The sequence below is a fragment of the Pelophylax lessonae genome (assembly GCF_965119305.1).
Source record: "Pelophylax lessonae genome assembly, chromosome: 9".
In the NCBI taxonomy this organism is placed as follows: Eukaryota; Metazoa; Chordata; class Amphibia; order Anura; family Ranidae; genus Pelophylax; species Pelophylax lessonae.
Genome location: NC_138776.1, coordinates 232,152,876 through 232,178,937, shown reverse-complemented (window position 1 = coordinate 232,178,937; position 26,062 = coordinate 232,152,876). Strand labels below are relative to the sequence as shown.

General features: G+C 42.7%; 5 protein-coding genes across 5 annotated transcripts; 2 read left to right on the top strand and 3 right to left on the bottom strand.

The window, feature by feature from the left end:
* Positions 1-61: 61 nt before the first annotated feature.
* Positions 62-13,862, bottom strand: LOC309563334 (histone H2B 1.1-like; the record flags this gene model as incomplete). The annotated part of the gene is made up of 2 exons (XM_082267729.1): positions 62-385; positions 13,509-13,862. The coding sequence occupies 2 exons, from the start codon at positions 13,860-13,862 to the stop codon at positions 62-64; spliced, it is 678 nt and encodes a 225-aa protein (XP_082123855.1).
* Positions 13,863-14,186: 324 nt separating this feature from the next.
* On the top strand, positions 14,187-14,579 carry LOC309564777 (histone H2A type 1-like; the record flags this gene model as incomplete). The annotated part of the gene is made up of 1 exon (XM_082269459.1): positions 14,187-14,579. One exon carries the CDS (start codon positions 14,187-14,189, stop codon positions 14,577-14,579), a length of 393 nt encoding a protein of 130 aa, XP_082125585.1.
* Positions 14,580-15,986: 1,407 nt separating this feature from the next.
* LOC309564831 (histone H4) lies at positions 15,987-16,298 on the bottom strand (the record flags this gene model as incomplete). Its single annotated transcript, XM_082269514.1, has 1 exon — positions 15,987-16,298. One exon carries the CDS (start codon positions 16,296-16,298, stop codon positions 15,987-15,989), a length of 312 nt encoding a protein of 103 aa, XP_082125640.1.
* Positions 16,299-19,471: 3,173 nt separating this feature from the next.
* LOC309564751 (histone H3.2) lies at positions 19,472-19,882 on the top strand (the record flags this gene model as incomplete). Its single annotated transcript, XM_082269433.1, has 1 exon — positions 19,472-19,882. The coding sequence occupies one exon, from the start codon at positions 19,472-19,474 to the stop codon at positions 19,880-19,882; it is 411 nt and encodes a 136-aa protein (XP_082125559.1).
* A 2,320-nt stretch (positions 19,883-22,202) lies between these two features.
* Positions 22,203-22,847, bottom strand: LOC309564738 (histone H1B-like; the record flags this gene model as incomplete). Its single annotated transcript, XM_082269421.1, has 1 exon — positions 22,203-22,847. The coding sequence occupies one exon, from the start codon at positions 22,845-22,847 to the stop codon at positions 22,203-22,205; it is 645 nt and encodes a 214-aa protein (XP_082125547.1).
* Positions 22,848-26,062: the final 3,215 nt, after the last annotated feature.

Sequence of the window (26,062 nt, the reverse complement as noted above, 5' to 3'; positions counted from 1 at the left end):
TGGGTGGCCCTGAGAAGGACCTTTGTTGGGGTGAAGTGGGGTAAGCGGTGGGTGTCTGGGTTTAGCCTCCGAATCCGTAGAGAGTGCGGCCCTGGCGTTTTAGGGCATAGACGACATCCATGGCGGTGACGGTCTTCCTCTTGGCGTGCTCGGTGTAGGTGACGGCATCGCGGATGACATTCTCCAGGAAGACTTTGAGCACTCCGCGGGTCTCCTCATAGATGAGTCCGGAGATGCGCTTGACACCCCCTCTGCGGGCCAAACGTCGGATGGCGGGTTTGGTGATGCCCTGGATGTTGTCCCGGAGCACCTTCCTGTGCCGCTTGGCGCCTCCTTTCCCCAGACCCTTCCCTCCTTTACCGCGCCCAGACATGATGATTCTCTGCTACAAAGACAGACTGAGATCAGCTGTCTGCCCGCCCTCCTTATATACAGCCTGGCGGACCAGATGGAAACCTTCCTGCGAAAGAGGCGGAGTCACACCATTCATACAAAATAAAGATAATCTTATTCATTTATAAGGCTCCTAATCATTATATTATATTCAGATACATTAATGTTGCATTACATACACAGCAATACATTTCCAGAAGATTCATGTATTCCTTCTTCTCATTTATTTTCGATTTATTCCTGGAGATTACACGAACAGGAAACTTAACACTTTATTACCAGAAACAAAGTAACCAGTTTCATGAAATTGTTCATAGTAATTTCATATAATTTAAATTTATAAATATTGTGAAAAGGAAACAAAGACACACATCTTCAGACATTTCACAGGCTGAGCGGACCTGATGGGAGACATGCTGAGAAGGGGGCGGGGTTCAGTCATTTATTACACTGCAGAGAAGTTAATTTATTTGGAAGCTTTTAAATGTTTTACTGAATAGAAACGGGTGTAATTTATCAGAAGCGCAATGTTTCCTTTATTGATCCACTGTACATTTTTTTCTGACATATCATGATGATGATATATATATATATATATATATATATATATATATATATATATATATATATATATTTATTTATTTATTTCCCTTACTTAGAAACATTGTCAATATTTTGCTATTTCTATTTACAAAACGGGACCGATAAAATAGAAACATTTGTTTTATTAATTCATTGTACATATGTATCTGGCAGTGTCATTATTACTACATATTTCTACCAACACTTTCACTTTTTTATTCTGGTTTTAATATGAGGGAAATCTGTAACTACTTCATCTCTGAAAGACAGAACACTAATTATCGACCAGTTCCACGATCATATACAGAAGTGTATATGTTAATTTTCTCGGATATATGTCTCATCTGATGATCTCAGTGTCGGATTTGGCGGTACAATAGAGCTGATTATTTCTCTGTAACGTTCTTCACAATTCAGGCGGCAAATTCAAAACAGAGCAATATAAAATCTGAGCCAATCAGAGATGTGGGCGTTTCCTTCTTTAGCCAGTAATGTCTTTCTTATAAGGATTTCAAAGAAATGTATTCTGAGATCTTTCTCCGTTTCCCCCCCAGAAAATACTTGTTCAGTAGACTTTTCTTTGATCTCTATAGGAAACATTCTCTAGCAGGGCGGATTCTGTATTGTGAAGTAAAAGAAAAAAGACTGGAAGAAATGTGACATTTATATTTCTAACGTATTTATTATTCATGGTTAGATAAACTGCCCGACAATTCAGAGGACGGTTGATCGATGTTCCCGGAGGAAGAGATATGAGATTTTAGTGTGGGATTATTCTATCTGAGATAATTGGAACGTTCCATAGAATTCCGGCGGGAAATATGAGTTATAAAATGCGAACATTGCACCAATCACAGTTCTGGGCGTTTTCTTCCGATAATAAAATGTATTTTTCCTTCCAAGGAGTGTGAAGGGGGATCTGAGATCTGTGTTCCTTTTCAGATGGGGGATGTTTGTTTGGTATTTAATATTCAATGATCTCTAATGCTGTTGAATATCTTCTGGAGATCAAAGGATGGAGGAAAATGACAGCCAGTCCCTGTAAGGAGACCACATCCTTCCTTCACACATAAATACGATATAAACAAATATAAATAAATAAATAAATATATAGCACGTTGTTCCCTCACCCGGATCACAATAGGAAACCTACAATCAGATCTCCTAAACATCTATATGCCGCACTCACACATTCTTACAATAAAACATCATCCACAATCTCCCGCCTTACATTGTTACTTTATCTCAAATCACACGTTGGGAAGATCACGGAGCTTTTATCCCACAACACAATGGGGGAGAGAAGCAAGAAAAACTAAACATTATATCTTTGTCTATTGGTATCTATTTCCATCATCAACAGCAGATCGATGTCCATAGATAAAGGCATAAACTGCCTGATAGGTAAATGACACAAAATATGTACAAAGTATCAGCTACATACAAATCTGATCACAATATCACCTCGGACAGCACACAGTCCTTTATAGAAGTTAGAAGTAGGAAATTGTCCAATAAAGTCATTTGACATGTTTACTAACATCTACATATCTGCATCTACATGCATTTCTTGTTTTGGATAAAATGTCACTTCTCCTGCAGTGAGATAGTCTTGCGGTCTCACTACTGCTTTATTTTTCTCTTGTTATTTTGAATTACCTTTTTATTCACAATAAAATATATTGAGGAGAAAAAAAAGGCCTGCATTCTTGCTTATAAGAAAAAACTGACCTGATGGAAGACTGATGGAAGGGGCGGGGTCACAGCCATTCAATGATCTGCAGAGAATTTAATTTACTTAGACACATTGTTAAAATGTTTCCGATTTCTATTTACAAATAAGAGACTGAAATGAAACAACTGTGTTTATTGATTCGTTGTATATATATTTATCTGGCAGTGTCATGATTACTACAGATTTCTACCAGCCCTTTCACTTTTTGTTTATTTTAGGATGTAGGGGGGAATCCGTAACGGCTACATGTCATGTCTGAAAGATGAAACATTAATTATCGGTCAGTTCCCCGATCATATACAGATCTGATAATGAAACATGTAATACTTTATTTCCCATCATATAGAAAGGTAGAGATCTATGAGAGGAGTCATCTCACTATCATGTTCTGTATGTAGCAGTGGAAGGGGGGGGTTCTGCATTCTGAGATCATATGGAAATGCTTTACACTATTCAATAATCTTCCAATTTTATTTCTGTTTATTCCGTACTAATCAATTAATCTGCCTGAAAATAAAGTGTTACAGATATTTATTGGATACATATCTCATCTGATTATCTCAGTTCTCAGTGTGGGATTTGGTGTTATAATGGGACTGGTTATTTGTCTGTAACGTTTTTCACAATTCAAGCGGGAAGATTTGAAAATGGCTAATTCAGATCTGAGCCAATCAGAACTGTGAGCGGTTTCATTATCAGCCTTCATTGGTCAGCGATGTCTTTATGAGGAATCCAAAGAATTGTATTCGGAGATTCTTCTCGGTTTTCAGCCCAGAAAAGATTTGTTCCATAGACTTTTTATAGATCTCTATAACAAACTAACTCTATAACAGAGCAAATTCTGTATTCTGATGTGCAAAATCAAACCTTAAAACAGAACAATAATATTTCAACATATATATTTCCTGGAAGTGAAGGGACAGTCCCGGAAAGAGTGATATTTTCTATGAATAATTTTCAGTGTCGGATTAGCCGATCTGAGATGATTGAGCAGATACAATGTTTCACTTTTCTTGCTTCTATCCTCCATTGTGTTGTGGAATAAAAGCTCCTTTTCAAAAAAGTTTTTTTTCAGCAAAAACATGCCCCCCTTCTCCTGGGCACCCAGTTCTTCCATGACATATTTGGGCATTCAACTCACCTCCCAGTCCTGGGCAGCACCCTCAAATCTTCAGAAGTATGAGATGAACCCCAAAAACTTGGAAAGGTGGATCTCACACGTACCAACACAGACTATCCCCCAATTTAACTGATCCCCAAAGGTTTTTGATTAAATAGCGGAATAGAAAATATAATCCAAAAAAGTGTATGTATCTCACACGTACACAACCACACTAGGCCCCAATTACTATTGTTTGTACCCCTAAAAGGCTGGATGAGGAGTAGGGGGAGTATGGAACAGGCAGCACCCTCAAATCTTCAGAAGTATGAGATGAACCCCAAAAACTTGGAAAGGTGGATCTCACACGTACCAACACAGACTATCCCCCAATTTCACTCATCCCAAAAGGTTTTTGATTAAATAGCGGAATAGAAAATATGATCCAAAAAAGTGTATGTATCTCACACGTACACAACCACACTAGGCCCCAATTACTATTGTTTGTACCCCTAAAAGGCTGGATGAGGAGTAGGGGGAGTATGGAACAGGCAGCACCCTCAAATCTTCAGAAGTATGAGATGAACCCCAAAAACTTGGAAAGGTGGATCTCACACATACCAAAACAGACTATCCCCCAATTTAACTGATCTCCAAAGGTTTTTGATTAAATAGCGGAATAGAAAATATGATCCAAAAAAGTGTATGTATCTCACACGTACACAACCACACTAGGCCCCAATTACTATTGTTTGTACCCCTAAAACGCTGGATGAGGAGTAGGGGGAGTATGGAACAGGCAGCACCCTCAAATCTTCAGAAGTATGAGATGAACCCCAAAAACTTGGAAAGGTGGATCTCACACGTACCAACACAGACTATCCCCCAATTTAGGGGAAAAAATATATAATAGACAGATAGAGGGAGAGCCGAGACTCAGGAGGATTAGCACAATGTATTTTGGGGTGTCATTTTTGCTATGTGCATACTATGTGTTTGAAATATCTTATAAATCAGGGGTCTTCAAACTATGGCCATCAAGTTGTTTAGGAACTACAATTCCCATCATGCCTAGTCATGTCTGTGAATATCAGAGTTTTACAATGCTTCATGGGACATGTAGTTCCGCAACAGCTGGAGGGCCATCGTTTGAGGATCCCTGTTATAAATGAACAACTTTGTGTAAAAAAAATGCACTTTAATTTTCTTTTCATATTTTCCAAAAACTTGAAAAGAAATTACATGTTCAAAAGACTCATTATGCTTAACAGAATATACGTTTGGGTGTTTACTTTGCTAAATGGGGTAATTTTGTGGGCGTTTCATTTGCACTGGTGCTCAAGGGCCTTCTTTTTTTTTTAAACATAAATTTTTATTGAAAGTTTTTCAGATAATACAGTAATAACAAAGTATAGGGTAAGGCCGTGATTACATAAACAGAAGCATTAACATCAGCTTCAAATGTGCAAATACAGGAAAAATTGTCAATGAGCAAAAAAAGGCATGTTGAGAGCCCCTAACATAGGGAACCCCCAACCATAATTGCATTATAGGCATACCAGTAAGAGTAGTACCTCAATAAACCATGGGCGAGGGCGGACCTAGAACCCGAACGGAGTGGGAAGATGAAAAGAGGAGTACCTGTCCCCCCCAATGGGAACACACTGTGAACAGGTAGTCCCCAGCGTCGCTTACTGGACAAAGCGGGCTGCCACTACCCGCCCCCTCACTCCGGGGTCCAGGCCGCCAGCGTGTGGTGAGCCCATTACGAAGCAAATGGTGAGCACCATTTACTACTAGCAGACAATTGGAAACCTCAAAACATGCCAGACTTGTTGATTACAATGAGAATCGCCATCGCAGCCTGGAGGGAACTACATAAACACACAAATGTAGGAGATGCCCATTGTAAACAAAGACTACCTATCCGACTACTAGACATCTTGATCCCATGTCTATCTACCCTAAAATGGAAGGACAGTGACATCCACTGGATTGACGACCTCTTTAGCGACATCGACTGAAACCATTTACTTCCCTCACTCAACAATACCAAATCCCTCGTTCGGAACTATAGACTTACACTCGTATCTCCACGTTCCTGACTAAAAACCCACCAGCACCCATCACTATTCCATACCCAGTATACCAGTTCCTCACAACCCCTCCTGGGTCGATAAAAGGCATCACCTTCTTCTATAACATATTCCATGCCAAAAAAAACTTTTCAAAAATGAAATCCCATGATTAAGTGGGAGGGCGACCTCCAACGACCTTTCTCACCACAACAGTGGACCCACACCTTCCGGCACTCGTACGGGGTGTCGAAATGCACCAACCACTGGGAACTGTCGTAGAAAATTCTCTCCCGCTGGTACCTTACACCATATAGGCTGTCTCAATTCTACCCAGCACACTCCCCGCTCTGCTGGCGAGAGTGTGGCCAGGTTGGCAACTTATACCACATCTTGTGGACATGTAAAAACCTTACAAGCTTCTGGAACCAGGTCTTTGGCCTCATCTCCTCTGTAACACAATCGCCCATTAAGCTAAATCCGGCTTTGGCACTCAATACCCTGGCCATCGATCTGCTTCCTAGTAAGGTCAGATGGGTTGTTTCACACATTTTGCTGGCCGCTAGGGCCACCATTACTAGGAGATGGAAAAAAAAAAGAAGCACCAAACCTATTGGAGGTTGTAGCCTCAGTGACACTCACATTTGAATTTAAGAAATCACTAGCATTACAGTCCCATTCTCTTAGGACACATACCAAACACTGGGAACCATGGATCACTTGGAATGATAAATGAGTGTTAATTGTTTCTGACTATATCTCTCGAATAACAATACCTTGTATTACTTGTTGTTTATGTAAATTTATTTTTTCTGTTGTGTCTTTTGACACCTTGAATGCATTTCTTGTATCTGCTGTTTATAACCAATAAAAATCTGTTTGGAAAAAAAAAAGAAGTAAGTGTCGGCCATAAAAGGCCCCAAAAATTAGCCCACATGGGTTTAACTGACAGCAAAGAACTTAGTATTTGATGGCTAGAGGTACAGTAGGCATTCACAGTATACAGAAGTAAGTGTCGGCCTGTATAGGCTCCAAAAAAATTAGCTCACATGGTTTGAACTGACAGCAAATAACTTAGTATTTGATGGCTAGAGGTACAGTAGGCATGCACAGTATACAGAAGTAAGTGTTGGCCTGTATAGGCTCCAAAAATTAGCTCACATGGGTTTAACTGACAGACCATTGTTAGACCATGTGTCTGTGGTCAGATGTATCTTGGCACCAACACTGTGTGCCAGAGATATATTCACTTGCCGCTGAACATGGCCATACAGCTCTGGAATGCCCTTTTGCGAGAAATATTTCCTGCTTGGGACCTCCCATTGTGTTGTTCCAATGGCCACAAATTTACAAAAGGCCTCCAAGTCCCACAGTTGATATGGCAGTAGTTTGCGGGCTATCAGTTCCGACAAGCCAGCAGTCAAACGTTGGGCAAGAGGGTTATCCGGCATCATTATTTATTTCCACTCCAACATTTGGACCACAGAAGCCTGCCTTTTTCCAGAACAACGTGATGACGGCATCATGGAAGGGGGAGTGGAGGGCAAATGTGAGGAGAGATGAGAAGGAGAAGGGGCTGGACGATGAGAGCCTGGAGTGTTGCTTTGTGGGTTCTGATGGTGTTGCTCCCACTGGGCTCGGTTATGGGAGTTCAGGTGCCTTCTTAAGGCGGTGGTCCCTAGGTGAGTGTTGGGCTTACCGCGACTTATGCATGGACTGCAAAGGCTGCAGATGACAACACTGTTGTCAGCAACGGACACATTAAAAAAAACCCACACTGCGGAGCCATGTGCCGGCGTCCTGCTAATGCCAGATGTGACTGTACATGGTTGATGGCTCACTCCTGATACATTTGCAGTCTGCTTTCTACCTCTTGTGCAATGCAAATTCTGCCTGCCTCTCCTCCCTATCTGCCGGCCCGTCTCCCCCTCTGAACTCCCTTCCTCTTTCTCTCTTGTGGACTCCCACGTGATGTCCATAGGCTCGTCATCATCCACGTCACCTTCCCCACTACTAACATTCAAGATCTCTGAGTAGGCAGCAACAGCGGGGACCAACCTCCTTGGGCTGATCTGGGTACTGTCGTCAGACTGCTGAGTGGTGGCTGTTGCTACCTCCTCTTCCTGATCCAATGCCAACAATGGCTGTGCATCGCAAACGTCTTGTGATGGATTGGAAAATAATTCCAGTGACTCAAGTGGAGGGTATGTGGTGGTGGTGTCTTTGGGGGTGCACACAGCAGAGCGTGAAGAGGGTGCAGATAGAGAGGATGAGGAGGGTGCAGAAGAGGAAGGCTGAGTGACCCACTCAACCAAGTCTGGTGCGTCCTTTGCCGTAATTGCACGCGCCTTTTGAAACTTCACAGTTAGGCTCCGGCCTATTGCTCCTGCCCTACCACTACCACCCCTGCGTACATCTCTGTCTCTTCCTCTGCCTGTCATGTTTTTTAATTACCCTGTGACAAAAGTCTCTAGAGAATTGCATTATATCTGGAAAAAGGTAGATAACACCCCACTTCAATATGTGGTATTGGGGTATCTATCACACCAGTTCTACAAATAATTGGCCAGTAACTGTTGTCACTTTGTGTAGCACAGTCAACACAGCAAGAGAGGACAATTTTTTGCAGGACTAAAGTACACTCTTAGAAAAGTATACTGTTAAAAAACACCCCACTTCAATATGTGGTATTGTGGGGCCACTGGTCTATCACACCAGTTGTTGAAAAAAATGGCCAGGGAGTTTATCGCTGTGTGTATCAGACTTAACTCAGCAAAAGAGGCAATATTGTTGCAGGACACAAATGCACTTGTAAAAGTATACTCAGATAACACCCCACTTCAATATGTGGTATTGGGGGGCCACTGGTCTATCACACCAGTTCTACAAATAATTGGCTAGGGAGTTTGTCACTGTGTGTAGTATTGCTGCAGCAATGCTCAGTCAGCACACCTGTCACAATGCTGCACAGTGCACAATACTACTACTAATCCACTATAATATGCTTTCTACAAAGTATATTATACTGTAGATTAACCCCCCTCCCCCACCCCCTTTTTAGTGCACTGCACAGCAATACCAAAAAAATTGCAGCCCTTTAAATGACTGTTGTGGACATTAACAGAGCAATTTGTGTCACTGCTGACGATCTCTAACTGCCCCTACAGCACAGACTGGATACCTGCCCCCAATACTAAAGAGACTGTAATAGACCCTATACCGACATTGCAGCACTTTAAATGACTTTTGTGGACATTAACAGAGCGATTTGTGTCACTGCAGATGACAATCTCTAATTGCCCCTACAGCACAGACTGGATAACATGTCCCTATACTGAAGAAAGACTGGACCTATACCGATATACCAGCCCTGAAAAGGACTATTGTGGACATTAACATAGCAATTTGTGTGACTGCAGCCAATCTCTAACTACCCCTAAAGCAACCCCTGGATACCTGTCCCTAACCTGAAAAGAGACTGTAGAAGGCCTATACGGAAATACCAGCCCTGAAAAGGACTTTTGTGGATCTTCACAGTGCTATATGTGTCTAGCAAACTCTCACTGATGAGCACAGCAGACCTCTCCCTACAGGTCTATTTATAGGGTAGGGGGACTGTCCATGTGCTGAAATGTTTCAATTGGCTGTCCTGTTCCACCTGACGGCTGTGTCATGGGTCAAAGTTCTCCCCAATGACCACTTGTTGAAGATTTCATTGCTTGGTGGGTGAACCTTCTCGAAAGGGGCAAACTTGATCTTTGGACACATTTGTGTGTTTGTGTGTGTGTGTGTGTGTGTGTGGGGGGGGGGGGTTATTTTTGTATAATTTTCAGGTCATTAATCTCTTTTCTTGTGCTTTTCAGGGGTTTTATTGCTCTAGTTGACTAAATTCAAATGTCCATATTTACTCTGTAACACTTAAAACCCTAACTAAAAAACAAACAAAAAAAAAAAAAACATAAATTATAATACATTTAAAAAAGAGCACTTTTTATTTTTTTATTTTCCCAGCCTTGTTCCCAGAGACTTTAATGACGTTCGTTGTTCAGCTCCGAAGTTATGTGATGTTCGGAAGTTATGGAACGATGGGGGGGTCCAGGATTGGAGATTATATGTAACTTCACCAATAAATGAGCTAAACATTTCAGTGAAACAATTTTCTACTTCTAACTTATATAAAGGACTGTTATCCGAGGTGATATTATTGTAATAAGATTTGTATGTAGCAGATACTTTGTACATATTTTTGTCATTTACATATCAGGCAGCTCATTGAGTTAGCTATGTACAATGATCTGTTGCTTATTCATTAAATAGATACAGATAGACAAAGATTTGACTGGGCTGACCGAGTAGATACAATGTTTCGTTTTTCTTGCTTCTATTCCCCATTGTGTTGCGAGTTAAAAGCTCCACGATCTTCCCAAATACAAAGTAACAAAGTAACAAATTTATGGCGGGAGATTGTTGAGAATCTGTTATTGTAACAATGTTTGAGTGAGGCATAAAAGTTTAGTAACCTCTGCCACCTTGTGGTCATTCCAGGTACAACATCTCGGTGTGTGCAGTACAAGGAGATGAATAGGAAATGGCTAGAAAGTGGAGATGATCTCCGCAAAAAAATATAGAATATATAGAAATAAATTATTATGACTATTATATATTTATTGAAGCCTCACAAACATGTCACCCACATCTCTGTACACAGAGCCGGACATACGCAGCATTTATTCCTATTCTTAAATAAGGATATATTTTATTAATGTGATAAATTGTATTATTACTGTCAGATGAAGTGCACTCTAAAGGCAAACACTTTGTCTTCTTATCGCACTCAGACTTGTAATACAGGTGAATAGTAATGAGGGGAAATGTGGACAGGACATCAGGACATCATTCTCTCATCTCTTTTACTTCCAATCTTTTCTATGCTGATCGTCTACTCACCGCTAAACTCCTCCAACCAAAACCATGCACACCTACATAGAGCTCCAATGTCAGAACACATTGTACTCCATATTTCCAGAAATTATTTCCCCAATTTGCTATTAATAGACCACGCCTATGATGGCTCCGAGTTGCTATATTTAAATCTCCCGCCATAATTCTACTGGCCGTTAGGAAGATTCAGCCGCATTATACCGCTAAAGCCGACATTGTAGAAGTTCTATTCATAGATCTGTTCATCTTCCTCCAAAATGACGTCACTTGTGTCGGTTTTCAGCTTTCAAATATTTTCTCCAAAGCTGTAAAATCCTCGAATATTACTGCCACAAGCCCGCCAAGTAAACCCAATCATTTTTTTTTTTTTTTTTTTTTTTTTTTAATTACCAAACCCAACGGATCTTCTCAGAGTCACCCACCTCTATCTAAGAAGGAGCCGGACATACATGTGTGGGAGATCTGATTGTATAATTAGACACCGAAAATTGTGATCCGGGTGGGGGGACAATGTGCTATAATGACACCTGTCCGTCCTAACAGCAATTAAGTTTTTTTTTTTTTTTTTATATGATTTTAAAGTCTAATATAACACATTGAATTGATGTGAGTTTAGATAAGCAGGTGATCTCCTTGGTGTCCATTGCCCTCCATCCTTTAGATTAGACACATTGTTGGGATATGGGACCCATAATCCAATGATAAGGTGCAGAGAACCGTTTGATGGATCAGTAGATGACAACGGGGTGACATAGTCGGAGCTCAGCACTAACTGCAATACATTTTGCTGTTTTTAAACATATTTGTGATGATCTAATAGAGACAACATTGATTGATTTTCCTTCCACCTATTCTGGAGCTGTTGTAGGGTCAGGAAAATTCGCATTACCCTAATTCTATTTTTCACATTATATGGGGGAGGGGGTGGGACTACAACAATAAATAGAAGACTTTACTTGCACAAGTAATAGAAATGAAGGAAACAGTGAATTGTACAGAAATCCTCTCTTCATCCATTCCCTGTTCATATTTGGCGCTATTCTTCCTTTACTGCGGTTTCCTCGTTCTTCCTTGGAGATTACACAGAAAACATTCATCTGTCACACATCATAACAATTTCATATTTATACAATATTACTGTAAAAAAAAAAAAAAAAAAAAAAAGGCCTGCATTCTTGCTTATAAGAAAAAGCTGACCTGATGGAAGACTGATGGAAGGGGCGGGGTCACAGCCATTCAATACTCTGCAGAGAATTTCACTTACTTAGACACATTGTTAACATTTTTCTGATATCTAGTTACAAAAACTGTGTTTATTGATTATTTGTATATATTTATCTGGCGGTGTTGTGATTACTACAGATTTTTACCAGCCCTTTCACTTTTCCTTTATTTTAGGATGTAGGGGGGAAATCCGTAACGGCTACATGTCATGTCTGAAAAATGAAACATTAATTATCGGCCAGTTCCCCGATCATATACAGATCTGATAATGAAACATGTAATACTTTATTTCCAATCACATAGAAAGGTAGAGATCTATGAGAGAAGTAATCTCACTATCATGTTCTGTATGTAGCAGTGTGTGTGTGTGTGTGTGTGTGTGTGGGGGGGGGGGGGGGGGGTAGGGATTCTGCATTTTGAACATATGGAAATGTTTTACATTATTCAATAATCTTTCATTTCTATTTCTGTTTATTCCATATTAATCGAATCTGCCTGAAAATAAAGTGTTAAAGATATTTATCGGATAAATATCTCCTCTGATGATCTCAGTGTGGGATTTGGTGTTATAATGGGGTTGATTATTTCTCTGTAACGTTTTCACAATTCAGGCGGGAAATTTGAAAATAGCTATTTCAGATCTGAGCCAATCAGAACTGTGAGCGGTTTCATTATCAGTCTTATTTAGGCAGCGATGTCTTTATGAGGAATCCAAAGAATTTTATTAGGAGATTTATCTCCGTTTTCAGCCTAGAAAATATTTGTTCCGTAGACTTCTCATAGTTCTCTATAACAAACATCCAATAACAGAGCAACTTCTGTATTCTGATGTGCAAAATCAAACCTTAAAACAGAACAATAATATTTCTACATATATATTTCCTGGAATTGAAGGGACTGTCCGGGAAAGAGTGATATTTTCTATGAATAATTGTCAGTGTCGGATTAGCCGATCTGAGATGACTGAGCAGATATGTTTCACTTTTCTTGCTTCTATCCCCCATTGTGTTGCGGAATAAAAGCTCCAGGATCTTCCCAGATAAAGGAACAATGTAAGGCGGGAGATTGCGGAGAATCTCTCATTGTAACAATGCAGCAGAGGTGATTAGAGCAGTTGGGTGTGTGCAGTACAAGGCGAGGAATAGGAAATGTATAGAGCCAGAAAGGGGAGACGATCTCCGCAATAAAGAAGGATGAGATTAGAAGGAAGGTTTTATTCATTCCCCTTCCAGTCTGACCGACCTACTTCTCATCTCAAGATTATTAATGATGCCATTTTGAGTTCATTTTAAATTATCCGAAGAGCTAAAACTTGTAAAAGTAATACATTGTACGATACATAAAAATTGTATGACAGCTCGGTTGTGTAGTATGTGGGTGGCTCTTAGAAGAGCCTTTGTGTGTTGTTGGGGTGATGGATGGGGGAGGGGTATTACTTGGCGCTGGTGTACTTGGTGACAGCCTTGGTGCCCTCGGAGACGGCGTGCTTGGCCAGCTCTCCGGGCAGGAGGAGGCGGACAGCGGTCTGTATCTCCCGGGAGGTGATGGTGGAGCGCTTGTTGTAATGAGCCAGGCGGGAAGCTTCGCCGGCGATGCGCTCGAAGATGTCATTGACGAAGGAGTTCATGATGCTCATGGCCTTGGAGGAGATGCCGGTGTCGGGGTGGACCTGCTTGAGCACCTTGTAGACGTAGATGGCATAACTCTCCTTCCTGCTCTTCCTCCGCTTCTTGCCGTCCTTCTTCTGGCTCTTGGTCACGGCTTTCTTGGAGCCCTTCTTGGGCGCCGGGGCGGACTTGGCTGGTTCAGGCATGATAAGGGATAAGAATGTTTTCTCCGCTCTGAGAAGATAAAGTGTACTGGCGCCGCCCTCATGTGCTGCTTATATAGGCTGTCCTATGCAAATGAGCTTCCTTCCTCCTCACTCTTCAATTGGAAGACATGGTCATGTGATGGGGAGTGACGTCATGCTTTCCTTCCTCGTTTACCGATTGGTCTAGATGCAAACCTAGAGAGCATTGGCTGGCTTCAAACGTGGCCAATCATAGAGCGAGACGTCATATCATTCAAAGTATAACAGGAAAGGGAGCGGCTGCAGCCATTCATATCTCTTTGAGAACTCCAATATCACAGAGACATGTCTGGCCGCGGCAAACAAGGAGGAAAGGTTCGGGCTAAGGCCAAGACCCGATCATCCCGGGCTGGTCTGCAGTTCCCAGTCGGTCGTGTTCACCGTCTGCTCAGGAAGGGTAACTATGCCGAGCGGGTTGGGGCCGGAGCTCCCGTTTATCTGGCCGCCGTCCTCGAGTATCTCACCGCTGAGATCCTCGAGCTGGCCGGTAACGCCGCCCGCGACAACAAGAAGACCCGCATCATCCCCCGACACCTCCAGCTGGCAGTCCGCAACGACGAGGAGCTCAACAAGCTGCTCGGGGGCGTCACCATCGCCCAGGGAGGAGTCCTACCCAACATCCAGGCCGTGCTGCTGCCCAAGAAGACCGAGAGCCACAAGGCCGCCAAGACCAAGTAATCCCCACCGGTTCATCCACGTCACCCAACACAACGGCTCTTTTCAGAGCCACCCACCCATCCATACATAGAGCTGCATACATCTACATTGTTATTCGGAGATCTAATTGTAACAATGAAAGATTGCATTTATTTTCCAGGTAGGAAATAAAATACTTACTATGACTAGAAGGTGTGATTCCCCATGGGGGGGGGAACAATGTCTTAGGATGACACGTGGCAGTAATAAGAAATGATGATAGATGTTTATATTGGAACGCTTTCAGTGTCCCTTTTTATAGAGCAATGTCCTCTCATTACAGGGACTCCTCTTCATTCTCCTCCATCCTTTACTTCAAATCATTCTAGAAATAACAATCCCCCCCCCCCCCTCCTTCACTCTCACCGCAACACAAATATACATTGTCATGTCATCTCTCATGGAATCTCACAGTTCTGATTGCTGAAATCTTCATGTTTCCCGCCACAATTCTCTTTACACTTCCCATCTACCATCACGATAATACAGCAGCTTCTATTGTGGAACATTCATCAACGGTCCCTTTATTTCACAACGATAATCCATACATTGATAAACGTCCGTTTTGTTGTTTGATACTTCAGAGTCCGCCCTGCTGTAGAGATGATTAGAAAGTCACTGAACACGTGACCTCTACTCTGAGAAAGGAGAGGGAGCGCACACTTTCTTTGTACTCATAGGAAAGACATTAGTGGCTGGCTGTGGGATCTCCCACAACTCTGATTGGCCAATATTTCAAATTTCACCCGCCTGAATTGTGTAAATTACACAAAAATCCATTTCTTTTATACCGCCAAATCCGACCCTGAATATTGAGATCAGCAGAGGAGAACTTTGATTGGAAAAACATCAACACTTTAATTTCAATCAGATTAGAGAGGGGTGACCGGATTATTACTGACCAAAAAATGTCCTTTATTGCAAGTGCTCGGAATCCACCGCTATACACAGAACACGACAGTCACATGACTTCTACCTTTCTTTATGATGAGAAAATAGAGTAATGATCATCTAGAAATGTCACTGAGCGATATTTATTGTCCCCTTATCACACCCCGAATTTTTCTATAAAGAAATGTGAGGTGACTGGAAATAATGCCTAAGAAAGGGGTTTATCGGTGTCCCAACAAGCTAGCTGAAAAATAATAAAGTGATCTAACGATATTGTAAGCGGAGAGAATATAAACACTAGATCGCTTCGATCTGTTGTATTCCAAGTAAAATAAAGTTGTACAATCGGATTAATATGTGTTTAGCTAAAAAGCTTTCATTCCGACGTGATAAAAGTTGATCTAAGAGAAATAAATGGTTACAGCTCTTTGTAGGAGAAGGTGGGTGGCCCTGAGAAGGACCTTTGTTGGGGTGAAGTGGGTCGGTGGATGTTGGGGTTTAGCCTCCGAATCCGTAGAGAGTGCGGCCCTGGCGTTTGAGCGCATAGACGACATCCATGGCGGTGACGGTCTTCCTCTTGGCGTGCTCGGTGTAGGTGACGGCATCGCGGATGACATTCTCTAGGAAGACTTTGAGCACTCCGCGGGTCTCCTCATAGATGAGACCGGAGATGCGCTTGACACCCCCTCTGCGGGCCAAACGTCGGATGGCGGGTTTGGTGATGCCCTGGATGTTGTCCCGGAGCACCTTCCTGTGGCGCTTAGCGCCTCCTTTCCCCAGACCCTTTCCTCCTTTACCGCGACCAGACATCTCCAAGCTCTTCGTGTATTAGAGGAATGTGAAGTAAAAGCACCCAGCCTCGCTTTATATGCAGCATATGCGGACCTGATGGAGAATAAGGGGGAGGGGTTGGAGGAGGGCGCGTCCAGACGTCACAATAAGTCCGCCTCTCTGTGCTCTCAATCATCCAATCCTCAGCAGTTCCGTGATTTGAATTTCCCGCTCGATGATGCTCTTTGTTCAATAGAAAGAACAACATTTCACTCCTTTTGGGTGACCATTGGATGTTACCTGATCATCATTACTGGTGAGGTCATGTCTCTGACGTCACCCAGGATCCTCCAAATAAATGTCCTCACTACATACTCAGACATCGGAATATTCACATTCAGTGAATAAAATATAATAGTATCCTAATATAAAAAAAGAATATATAAAATAATATATTATGAAGTACATAGAAATCGCAAAAATACCATAAAATGCAGCATTTGTAACACCCCCACCCCACCCAAAACGAGACATAATACCTCCCAGCTTTTAGTAGAGTGCAGATCTCCTAGATAAATGACCCCAACCGGAAAAAAGAAAGAAGAATACCAGAGATGTGAGCGCACTCAAATGTCCATACAACTGCCCTCCCCCTTTTTTTTTCCATCAATATGGAAACTAAAATTCTTCTAGCCACCCCAACATTTAGACAATTGTCTTATGAAGAATTATCAGTTTTCCAATATTTTCTAGAAATCCATTTCCTTCCCAATAATTATCACAATCGTTTAGCCGACTTTTTATTACATATTTTGACCAGAGAAGACTTCATAGACCATTAACGCTTCCTGCATATAAAGTTCTCCCCTCAATCCATCCTCCTGTTTATAACAGATGTTCTAACACCTTCCACTGGTGACCTTCCTATCCAGATTACTATATAAAGTCCCCACAATGAACGCTCGGCTCTGGGTTCCTTCAGGTCATACACTGCACGGATAGATTGTGACATCTAGAACCCTTTGCTGATCTCTCACAAGTCATGTTCCCCCAGAGTCCTGGAACAGATGAGATGTCACACAATGTATTATGTCTCCAGAATCCCGGATCTCTCATCATCTTCTATTAGAATGGGATAGGACCCTGCACAGCTGCTGCACATAACCAGAGGGGTACAAACCAATTCCATCCCTCAGTGCTCATACACCAACCAATCTCACCACATCATTGCACTGTATCAGTTAATGTGTTATTCTGCAGCAATACACCCTGGATCAAACATGCCCCATTCTCAGCAATCAGATCATTTAGCCTACTTGTTTAATTAGAGGTGTACCACTGTATAGACAAATTGATCATTCATTACAGATCGATCTTAGATCCACATAAGATGATAGACAGATAGACAGACAGACAGACAGACAGACAGACAGACAGACAGACAGACAGACAGACAGACAGACAGACAGACAGACAGACAGACAGACAGACAGACAGACAGACAGACAGACAGACAGACAGACAGACAGACAGACAGACAGACAGACAGACAGATAGACAGACAGACAGATAGACAGATAGACAGATAGACAGATAGACAGATAGATAGATAGATAGATAGATAGATAGATAGATAGATAGATAGATAGATAGATAGATAGATAGATAGATAGATAGATAGATAGATAGATAGATAGATAGATAGATAGATAGACAGACCGAAAATCTATCTATCTATGTGTGAAAGGTGCAGTAGCGGCACACCTATTATAATTATTACACGGGGATTTGATTGAAAGGGGAATTCAGCAATAGGTGTTAGGATTTAATACTGATCCACATGGGACATCTAGAAATAATGATCGCACCGAGCGATCCCTCATCTGCCGACTTCTAAAGGTTTTATCTGACACAAAAAAAACATGCAAAATAATCCGATAAATTTTGCAGTCTGGATGCCATTTCCTCAGATCTTCAGCTATGAATTGTAATTCTGTTATCAAACTGCACACACTAATCCGTTTTATTCTGTTCCTATGGATTCGGAAAGGAAGCCATGAAATTACATTGTATCTCTTCACAGATCCCCGCACGGAAGTCATTCCTCTTTTTACCAGCAGGTGTCAGTGTTTCTCCTCCATAGAGAATACATTGGAGCAGTTTAGTTCAATTTCATTCAAATGGATCTGATAGAAAACTTCCTGAGCGCTGATCCATCTGGAAACAATGACACCGACTGATCCCAGATCTGCCCGGAGCAGGGAGGGCAATGCTGGGGGGACGATTCATTGTCTGCTCAGAGATCTGTCCCTCCATGTTAGTACAGAATTGTGCTGGATGGAATAAGCTGTGCAAGTCAACTTTCTACTTGTTATTCACTAAGAACGGAATAATCAGATCAGTGAGATCGGAGGAGGATTTTCTGTCATCTCATTTACTGTATTATGGAGAAAAACTGTCCAATCTCAGATCTTCTAATTCTTACACCGATTAGGAATCTCCGATCTTTTTTATTTTATATCATATTTCTGATGAATATTTTCTCATTTGGCAGGAAGGAAAACTGATAGAAAGGATCCTCAGCCATTCAATACTCCGAAGAGAATTTCATTTACTTTGTAACTAGAAACCAGCAACATGTTTACAATGTTTCTAAGAGGGGACAGATCTGCTTCTTCAGACATGAAATATTTGTGTTATTGATTCATTGTACATATCTGGCAGTGCCATGATTTCTACCAGTCATTTCACTTTTTTCTTATTCTAGTTTTAATATGAGGAAATCTATAACTGCTACATGTCTGATAGAGGTCTGTTCCATGATCCTACACAGATCTGATAATGAAACATGGAATCCTTTATTTCCCATCATATAGAAAGGTAGAGATCTACCGCCAGTCCATTCTCACAGTCTATAATTCCTAAATCTATAAAGATATGTCTGATGAATGTTTTCTCTTTTTGAGAATAGAGATCGCTTGTATGATGTAAAGTAACTCCCCTCCCCCATCCCACACAAAGATGGTGACTCTACTTACAAAGATAACGTGCAGATTTTGGCGGGCATTTTAAAAATGCCGCTTTTTTTAAGAAAACCAATCATTGAAAGGCGTGTGAGTTACTTGTCCAATCGGAAGCCGGTGCTGTGTATAAATGGCTCCGCAGAGCGGCAATGCCTCACATTCACTGTTCCAGCAGAGAGTTGAGTAAAGATGGCGAGAACCAAGCAGACCGCCCGGAAGTCCACCGGAGGGAAAGCTCCCCGCAAGCAGCTGGCCACCAAAGCCGCCCGCAAGAGCGCCCCGGCCACCGGCGGAGTCAAGAAGCCTCACCGCTACAGGCCCGGCACCGTGGCTCTCCGAGAGATCCGCCGCTACCAGAAATCCACCGAGCTGCTCATCCGCAAGCTGCCCTTCCAGCGCCTCGTCCGAGAGATCGCCCAGGACTTCAAGACCGACCTGCGCTTCCAGAGCTCCGCCGTCATGGCTCTGCAAGAGGCTTCAGAGGCTTATCTCGTCGGACTCTTCGAGGACACCAACCTCTGCGCCATCCACGCCAAGAGAGTCACCATCATGCCCAAAGACATACAGCTGGCACGCCGCATCCGCGGAGAGAGGGCATAGAAGGGGAGGGCACCACCACTCCTACTACTACTCCCATCATCCCAACACAAAGGCTCTTTTCAGAGCCACCACATCCTCCTATATACAGAGCTCTATATATATACTACCTCATCACACCGACTACATGCTGGAAAATACCGGCTACTATATTTCTATACATTCCCCGGGATCACCTTCACCACATCTTTCTTTTCTCTCCCTTCTCTGCGCTCCGAAGCTCAGTGTGGAAGTAAAGCTCACCTCTAATATAATTACACAGAAAACATTCACATTTCTCATCTAGAAGGGACATCCTTTCTCTTGCCGATTTATTGTAATAAATACAATGGAACTCATCTGTAACACAATTCACACTTCCTCTATATCTTCCCTAATAGATACAATGTTACAATATTTAACGGTAAAACACACTTTCCTAGGAACAGATTAAACAATCTTTGGTTCCCATTCTCTCAGGAGACACATAGTTGCATTTTCTAGAAACGTAATAATTTCTTATTTCAAACAATGGAATCGATTTCGAGTCATTAGGAATCGTGCTTAGAGAGCTGATGACCAATCAGCCCATTTAATTTGTGGGGGGAGGGGGGTAAACCTTACACAGTCCACATGGAGATGTCACTATGGGGATCAGGAGGGATTTTTCCTCTATCTCCCCTCCCCCCATACTAGAACTGTGTCATCACAGGAGATCACACACGGACACATTACAGGGAAGAATACATCCGGGATTGGAGAGGAAAACAATTCATCTGTATGGAGATTCATTTTCCTGCCCATCCCTCACTCAGCACTATTGTGTACGGATATGAGGATAGGCGGGGGGGGGGGGGGGATTACGAGCAGTAGTTTCTCTTTACTTATTATCGCACGACGCCCATGTTGGGGGTTCCACTGTTACTGCAAATATTTTAAACCATTAAAATATTGGCAGGCAATTGAATATAAATTATATATATATCAGCCAATAGGAGCTTTTAGGTAATCATACAGATTTATCTTCTCAAAAAGTTATAACATTCTCAACACAGGAGACTTCCTAATCATTGTAAGATGAGCGGAGGATGAGATCTCCCGATCATTAGAATGATTCTCCTTTAAACTTTTACATACTAAAACAAGTGAATGATCTAGAAGAGGAAATATTGATCAGCGCCCATCTCTGATGTCTGTGTGCTATTAGATGTGTAGAAGAGATGCGGAGCACTGTGTGCCGTGGGTGTAGGTAGGTATGTGTGGCTCTGTTAGGATGATGTGGGTGTAGGTAGGTATGTGTGGCTCTGTTAGGAGGAGGTGGGTGTAGGTAGGTATGTGTGGCTCAGTTAGGAGGAGGTGGGTGTAGGTAGGTATGTGTGGCTCAGTTAGGAGGAGGTGGGTGTAGGTAGGTATGTGTGGCTCTGTTAGGAGGAGGTGGGTGTAGGTAGGTATGTGTGGCTCAGTTAGGAGGAGGTGGGTGTAGGTAGGTATGTGTGGCTCTGTTAGGAGGAGGTGGGTGTAGGTAGGTATGTGTGGCTCTGTTAGGAGGAGGTGGGTGTAGGTAGGTATGTGTGGCTCTGTTAGGAGGAGGTGGGTGTAGGTAGGTATGTGTGGCTCTGTTAGGATGAGGTGGGTGTAGGTAGGTATGTGTGGCTCTGTTAGGAGGTGGGTGTAGGTAGGTATGTGTGGCTCTGTTAGGATGAGGTGGGTGTAGGTAGGTATGTGTGGCTCTGTTAGGAGGAGGTGGGTGTAGGTAGGTGTGGCTCTGTTAGGAGGAGGTGGGTGTAGGTAGGTGTGGCTCTGTTAGGAGGAGGTGGGTGTAGGTAGGTATGTGTGGCTCAGTTAGGAGGAGGTGGGTGTAGGTAGGTATGTGTGGCTCTGTTAGGAGGAGGTGAGTGTAGGTAGGTATGTGTGGCTCAGTTAGGAGGAGGTGGGTGTAGGTAGGTATGTGTGGCTCTGTTAGGATGAGGTGGGTGTAGGTAGGTATGTGTGGCTCTGTTAGGAGGAGGTGGGTGTAGGTAGGTATGTGTGGCTCAGTTAGGAGGAGGTGAGTGTAGGTAGGTATGTGTGGCTCTGTTAGGATGAGGTGAGTGTAGGTAGGTATGTGTGGCTCAGTTAGGAGGAGGTGGGTGTAGGTAGGTATGTGTGGCTCTGTTAGGAGGAGGTGGGTGTAGGTAGGTATGTGTGGCTCTGTTAGGAGGAGGTGGGTGTAGGTAGGTATGTGTGGCTCAGTTAGGAGGAGGTGAGTGTAGGTAGGTATGTGTAGCTCTGTTAGGAGGAGGTGGGTGGCTCTGAGAAGAGCCTTTGGGGGGTGTAGATGAAGGAGGCCTCCGGCTGCTTGGATTTATTTCTTCTTCGGAGCGGCCTTCTTGGGCTTGGCTGCTGCCTTGGGTTTGGCCGCCTTCTTAGCCGGACTCTTGGCGGCTTTTTTGGGCTTGGGTGCAGCTTTGGGCTTCTTGGGGCTCTTTGTCACCTTCTTGGCAGCTGCAGCCTTTGCCGGTTTCTTGGGGCTCTTGGCCGACTTCTTGGGGGATTTTACTGCCTTCTTGGGGGACTTGGCCGCCGGTTTCTTAGGGGACTTGGCTGGCTTTTTGGCTGCAGCTGATGGCTTCTTTTTGGGGGCTTTCTTGGCCTTGTCGCCCTCTTGCTGCTTCTTGTTGATCTTGAAGGATCCGGAGGCTCCATGTCCTTTCACCTGGACGAGGCTCCCCTTAGTCACCAGCGCCCTGATGGCGACCTTGAGGCGGTTGTTGTTCTTCTCCACATCGTATCCTGAGGCGGCCAGGAGCTTCTTGAGGGCGGCCAGGGAGACCCCGCTGCGCTCCTTGGAAGCGGCCACGGCTGTGACGATGAGATCGGACACGCTGGGACCGGACGGCTTCTTGCTGCCTTTCTTCCCTCCTCCGGCTGCCGCCTTCTTAGTCGCCTTCTTCTTGGCGGCGGGCTCCGCTGGAGGAGCGGCGGCTGGGGCGCTCTCAGTCTCAGACATGATTCTAGAAAGTCTATTGGACAGATAAACTTCCCCACTCACCTCTTCTGGGATTATATAGTTAAACGTCCTGCACTGCTATTGGTCGGTACACAACAATCCTCCTGCTCTGCTATTGGTTACACATCAGACACGCCCACTCAGTATCATGGAGTAGTTGGAGAATCTTCTCTCTCTTGTTGTGTTTCCCCAGTAGATAGAAAACCGACTTTTATGTGAAATAGAACGCTGTCCGATCTTCATCGGGGACCCGATCTGCTCACTGGACTGTCACTTATCGGGGGTCACTTACAGCTGCCAGGAGCTGCTGAGGAGGCTGAACACAGAGGCTGCAAACACCTCCATCCTCCTGAGTGTGTGTCCCATTCTTCCTTCTATCTTCTTTTCTACACAAATTCTACACAGAAAACAATCTTCTCACATCTCCCTCTAGAATGATCTTCACATTAGATGAGTAAAGAGTGACCACCAGGAAACATTTCCCTCTAATACAGAACTCTGCTCATTTATAGCTGAGTAGAAGGAGCCTGGAAGAAAAACATCAGCCGGTGACATGAGATCCTTGTGTGATGTGATGGGAGAGATTGTTATACATACAAATGTCTCAGCTGATTACACAATGTCATGTTTAATATACAATGTATCATTATCTGCTCACCATGATAAACATGTTTTTATACAAATACTCTGAGTATGTTTATTGTCACATATTGCTGCAAATCTATACTGGCGGCTACTCAGGTATAATGTCATATAGAGGTAAAGAAGTCACTCTGGAAGACCTCGCCTCTATTAAAATGTCATCTGCCCCCCTCCATTCCAAGCACCGCTCTTCTAGTGTTAATCAATTCCGGCTAATCCGGAAAATATACAGCGCCAAGAAAAAAGCTTTCCATGATCCTAATCACATCAAAAGTCCATGTATCTCATAATTCAACAAATTTCCAAATTTACAGTGAAAGGAGGAAAATAGTCAAATACGATATATTTATCGAAGCATCACAAACGTGTCACCCACATCTCTGTACAAAGAGCCGGACATACGCAGTTTTTATTCCTATTCTTCAAAAAGGATATATTTTATCAATGTGATAAATTGTATTATTACTGTCAGATGAAGTGCACTCTAAAGGCAAACACTTTGTCTTCTTATCGCACTCAGACTTGTAATGCAGGTGAATAGTAATGAGGGGAAATGTGATCACAGGACATCATTCTCTCATCTCTTTTCATTCCAATCTTTCTATGCTGATCGTCTACTCCCCGCTAAACTCATCCAACCAAAACCATGCACACCTACATAGAGCTCCAATGTCAGAACACATTGTACTCCATATTTCCAGAAATTATTTTCCCTCTTGGCTATTAATAGACCACGTCTATGATGGCTCCTAGTTGCTATATTTAAATCTCCCGCCATAATTCTACTGGCCGTTAGGAAGATTCAGCCGCATTATACCGCTAAATCCGACATTGTAGAAGTTCTATTCATAAATCTGTTCATCTTCCTCCAAATGACATCACTTGTGTCGGTTTTCAGCTTCCAAATATTTCCTCCAAAGCGGTAAAATCCTCGAAGATTCCTTCCACAAGCCCGCCAAGTAAACCCAATCAATTATTTTCTATTACCAAACCCAATGGATCTTCTCAGAGCCACCCACTTCTATCTAAGAAGGAGCCGGACATGCATGTTTGGGAGATCTGATTGTATAATTAGACACCGAAGATTGTGATCCGGGTGGGGGGGGGTGGGGGGGGGGGGGGGCAATGTGTTATAATGACACCTGTCTGTCCTAACAGCAATTATGAGTCTCTATGATTTTATTGTCTAATATAACACATTGAATTGATGTGAATTTAGATAAGCAGATGATCTCCTTATAGGGACTGGTTTCCATTGTCCTCCATCCTTTGGATTAGACACATTGCTAGGATATGGGACCCAAATCCAGGTTCAGGATTCAGAGTAAAGCTGGATACACACTATCCAACTTTTGTGGTTAGATTTCCTTCAGATTCACCTTTTCTATGTAGTGCAAGGGCCTGCCAGATTGCATACAAATTGAAAGTGTATAGGTATGACCTCATATTATATGGTTTTGGTAAGTCTGAAGGAAAAAAGTCTTCAGAAAATCTTATAGTGTGTATGGCCCTTTAGACGCTGTGCATGCAGATCTTAATTTATATATATATAATTGTCATTGCAGGTGAGAAGGAAATAGTGAGAGAGGGTCGGAAAGCATTGGATCAGATTCCTCTTTCTGCATTTTGATGAAAATGCATCCAATCAATGGGAGGAAAGGAGAGTAAGAGTATCCAGGAGACACCTTCATACCTCAGAAAGGGACTTTGCCACCTCTCCCTCGTCCTCCTGCACAGTGCTGGATGGAGGGCCCAGTCTGGATCCTCACTGCAAATGGCTTCTGAAAAGATAAGTGTGCCTTTATTTGCAGGTTAAGGAAATCTTAACCAACGGAAATCTGCTGCCATTCTAAACACTGGCCACATACTATGCAATCTTTTTTAAAAATCGTCGGTTAGCTATAAAGTGCCTTTTAGTTTTGTACTAAAGAAAAATGTACAATCGGATCTTTTAGTGTATGTTCAGCTAAAAAGAACCTTCTTTCTCCACAAATTTGTTCTAAAATTGCTAGAAACTCACATAACTCCGGTAGCAATGTATAAATATCAACATAGACAGCCCTTTGTATGAGAAGGTGGGTGGCCCTGAGAAGGACCTTTGTTGGGGTGAAGTGGGTAGGTGTTGGCGTTTATCCTCCGAATCACCAGATATTATTGTCAAAAACGATGTCATATTTATAGAATATTACTCTAAAAAAGAAATTATATATACGAATAACACCTCTTCCCTGATTAAACCTGAGCGGACCTGATAGGAGACTAATCGAAAGGGGCGTGGCCACAACATATTCGTATTCTGTAGAGAATTTTTTCTTTCAATGGTTTTTATTGAATTTTCAACAAAGGAAAAGAAAAGGTTACAAACAATAACAGCAGTGCAGCATTAATTTTAACATTCCACTTTTAGATTAAATGACAAGGAGAGGCGTCATTAGACTTAGTGAATTAGTAAGGCAGATCCACGTCTCAGGCATTTCATGGAATTAACGACAGGACAGGTATCCGACATTCCCCCATCCCTCCCGGGACACCCCAGTGGGAGCAAAAACTGCATCCCGGGGGGAATGGTAATC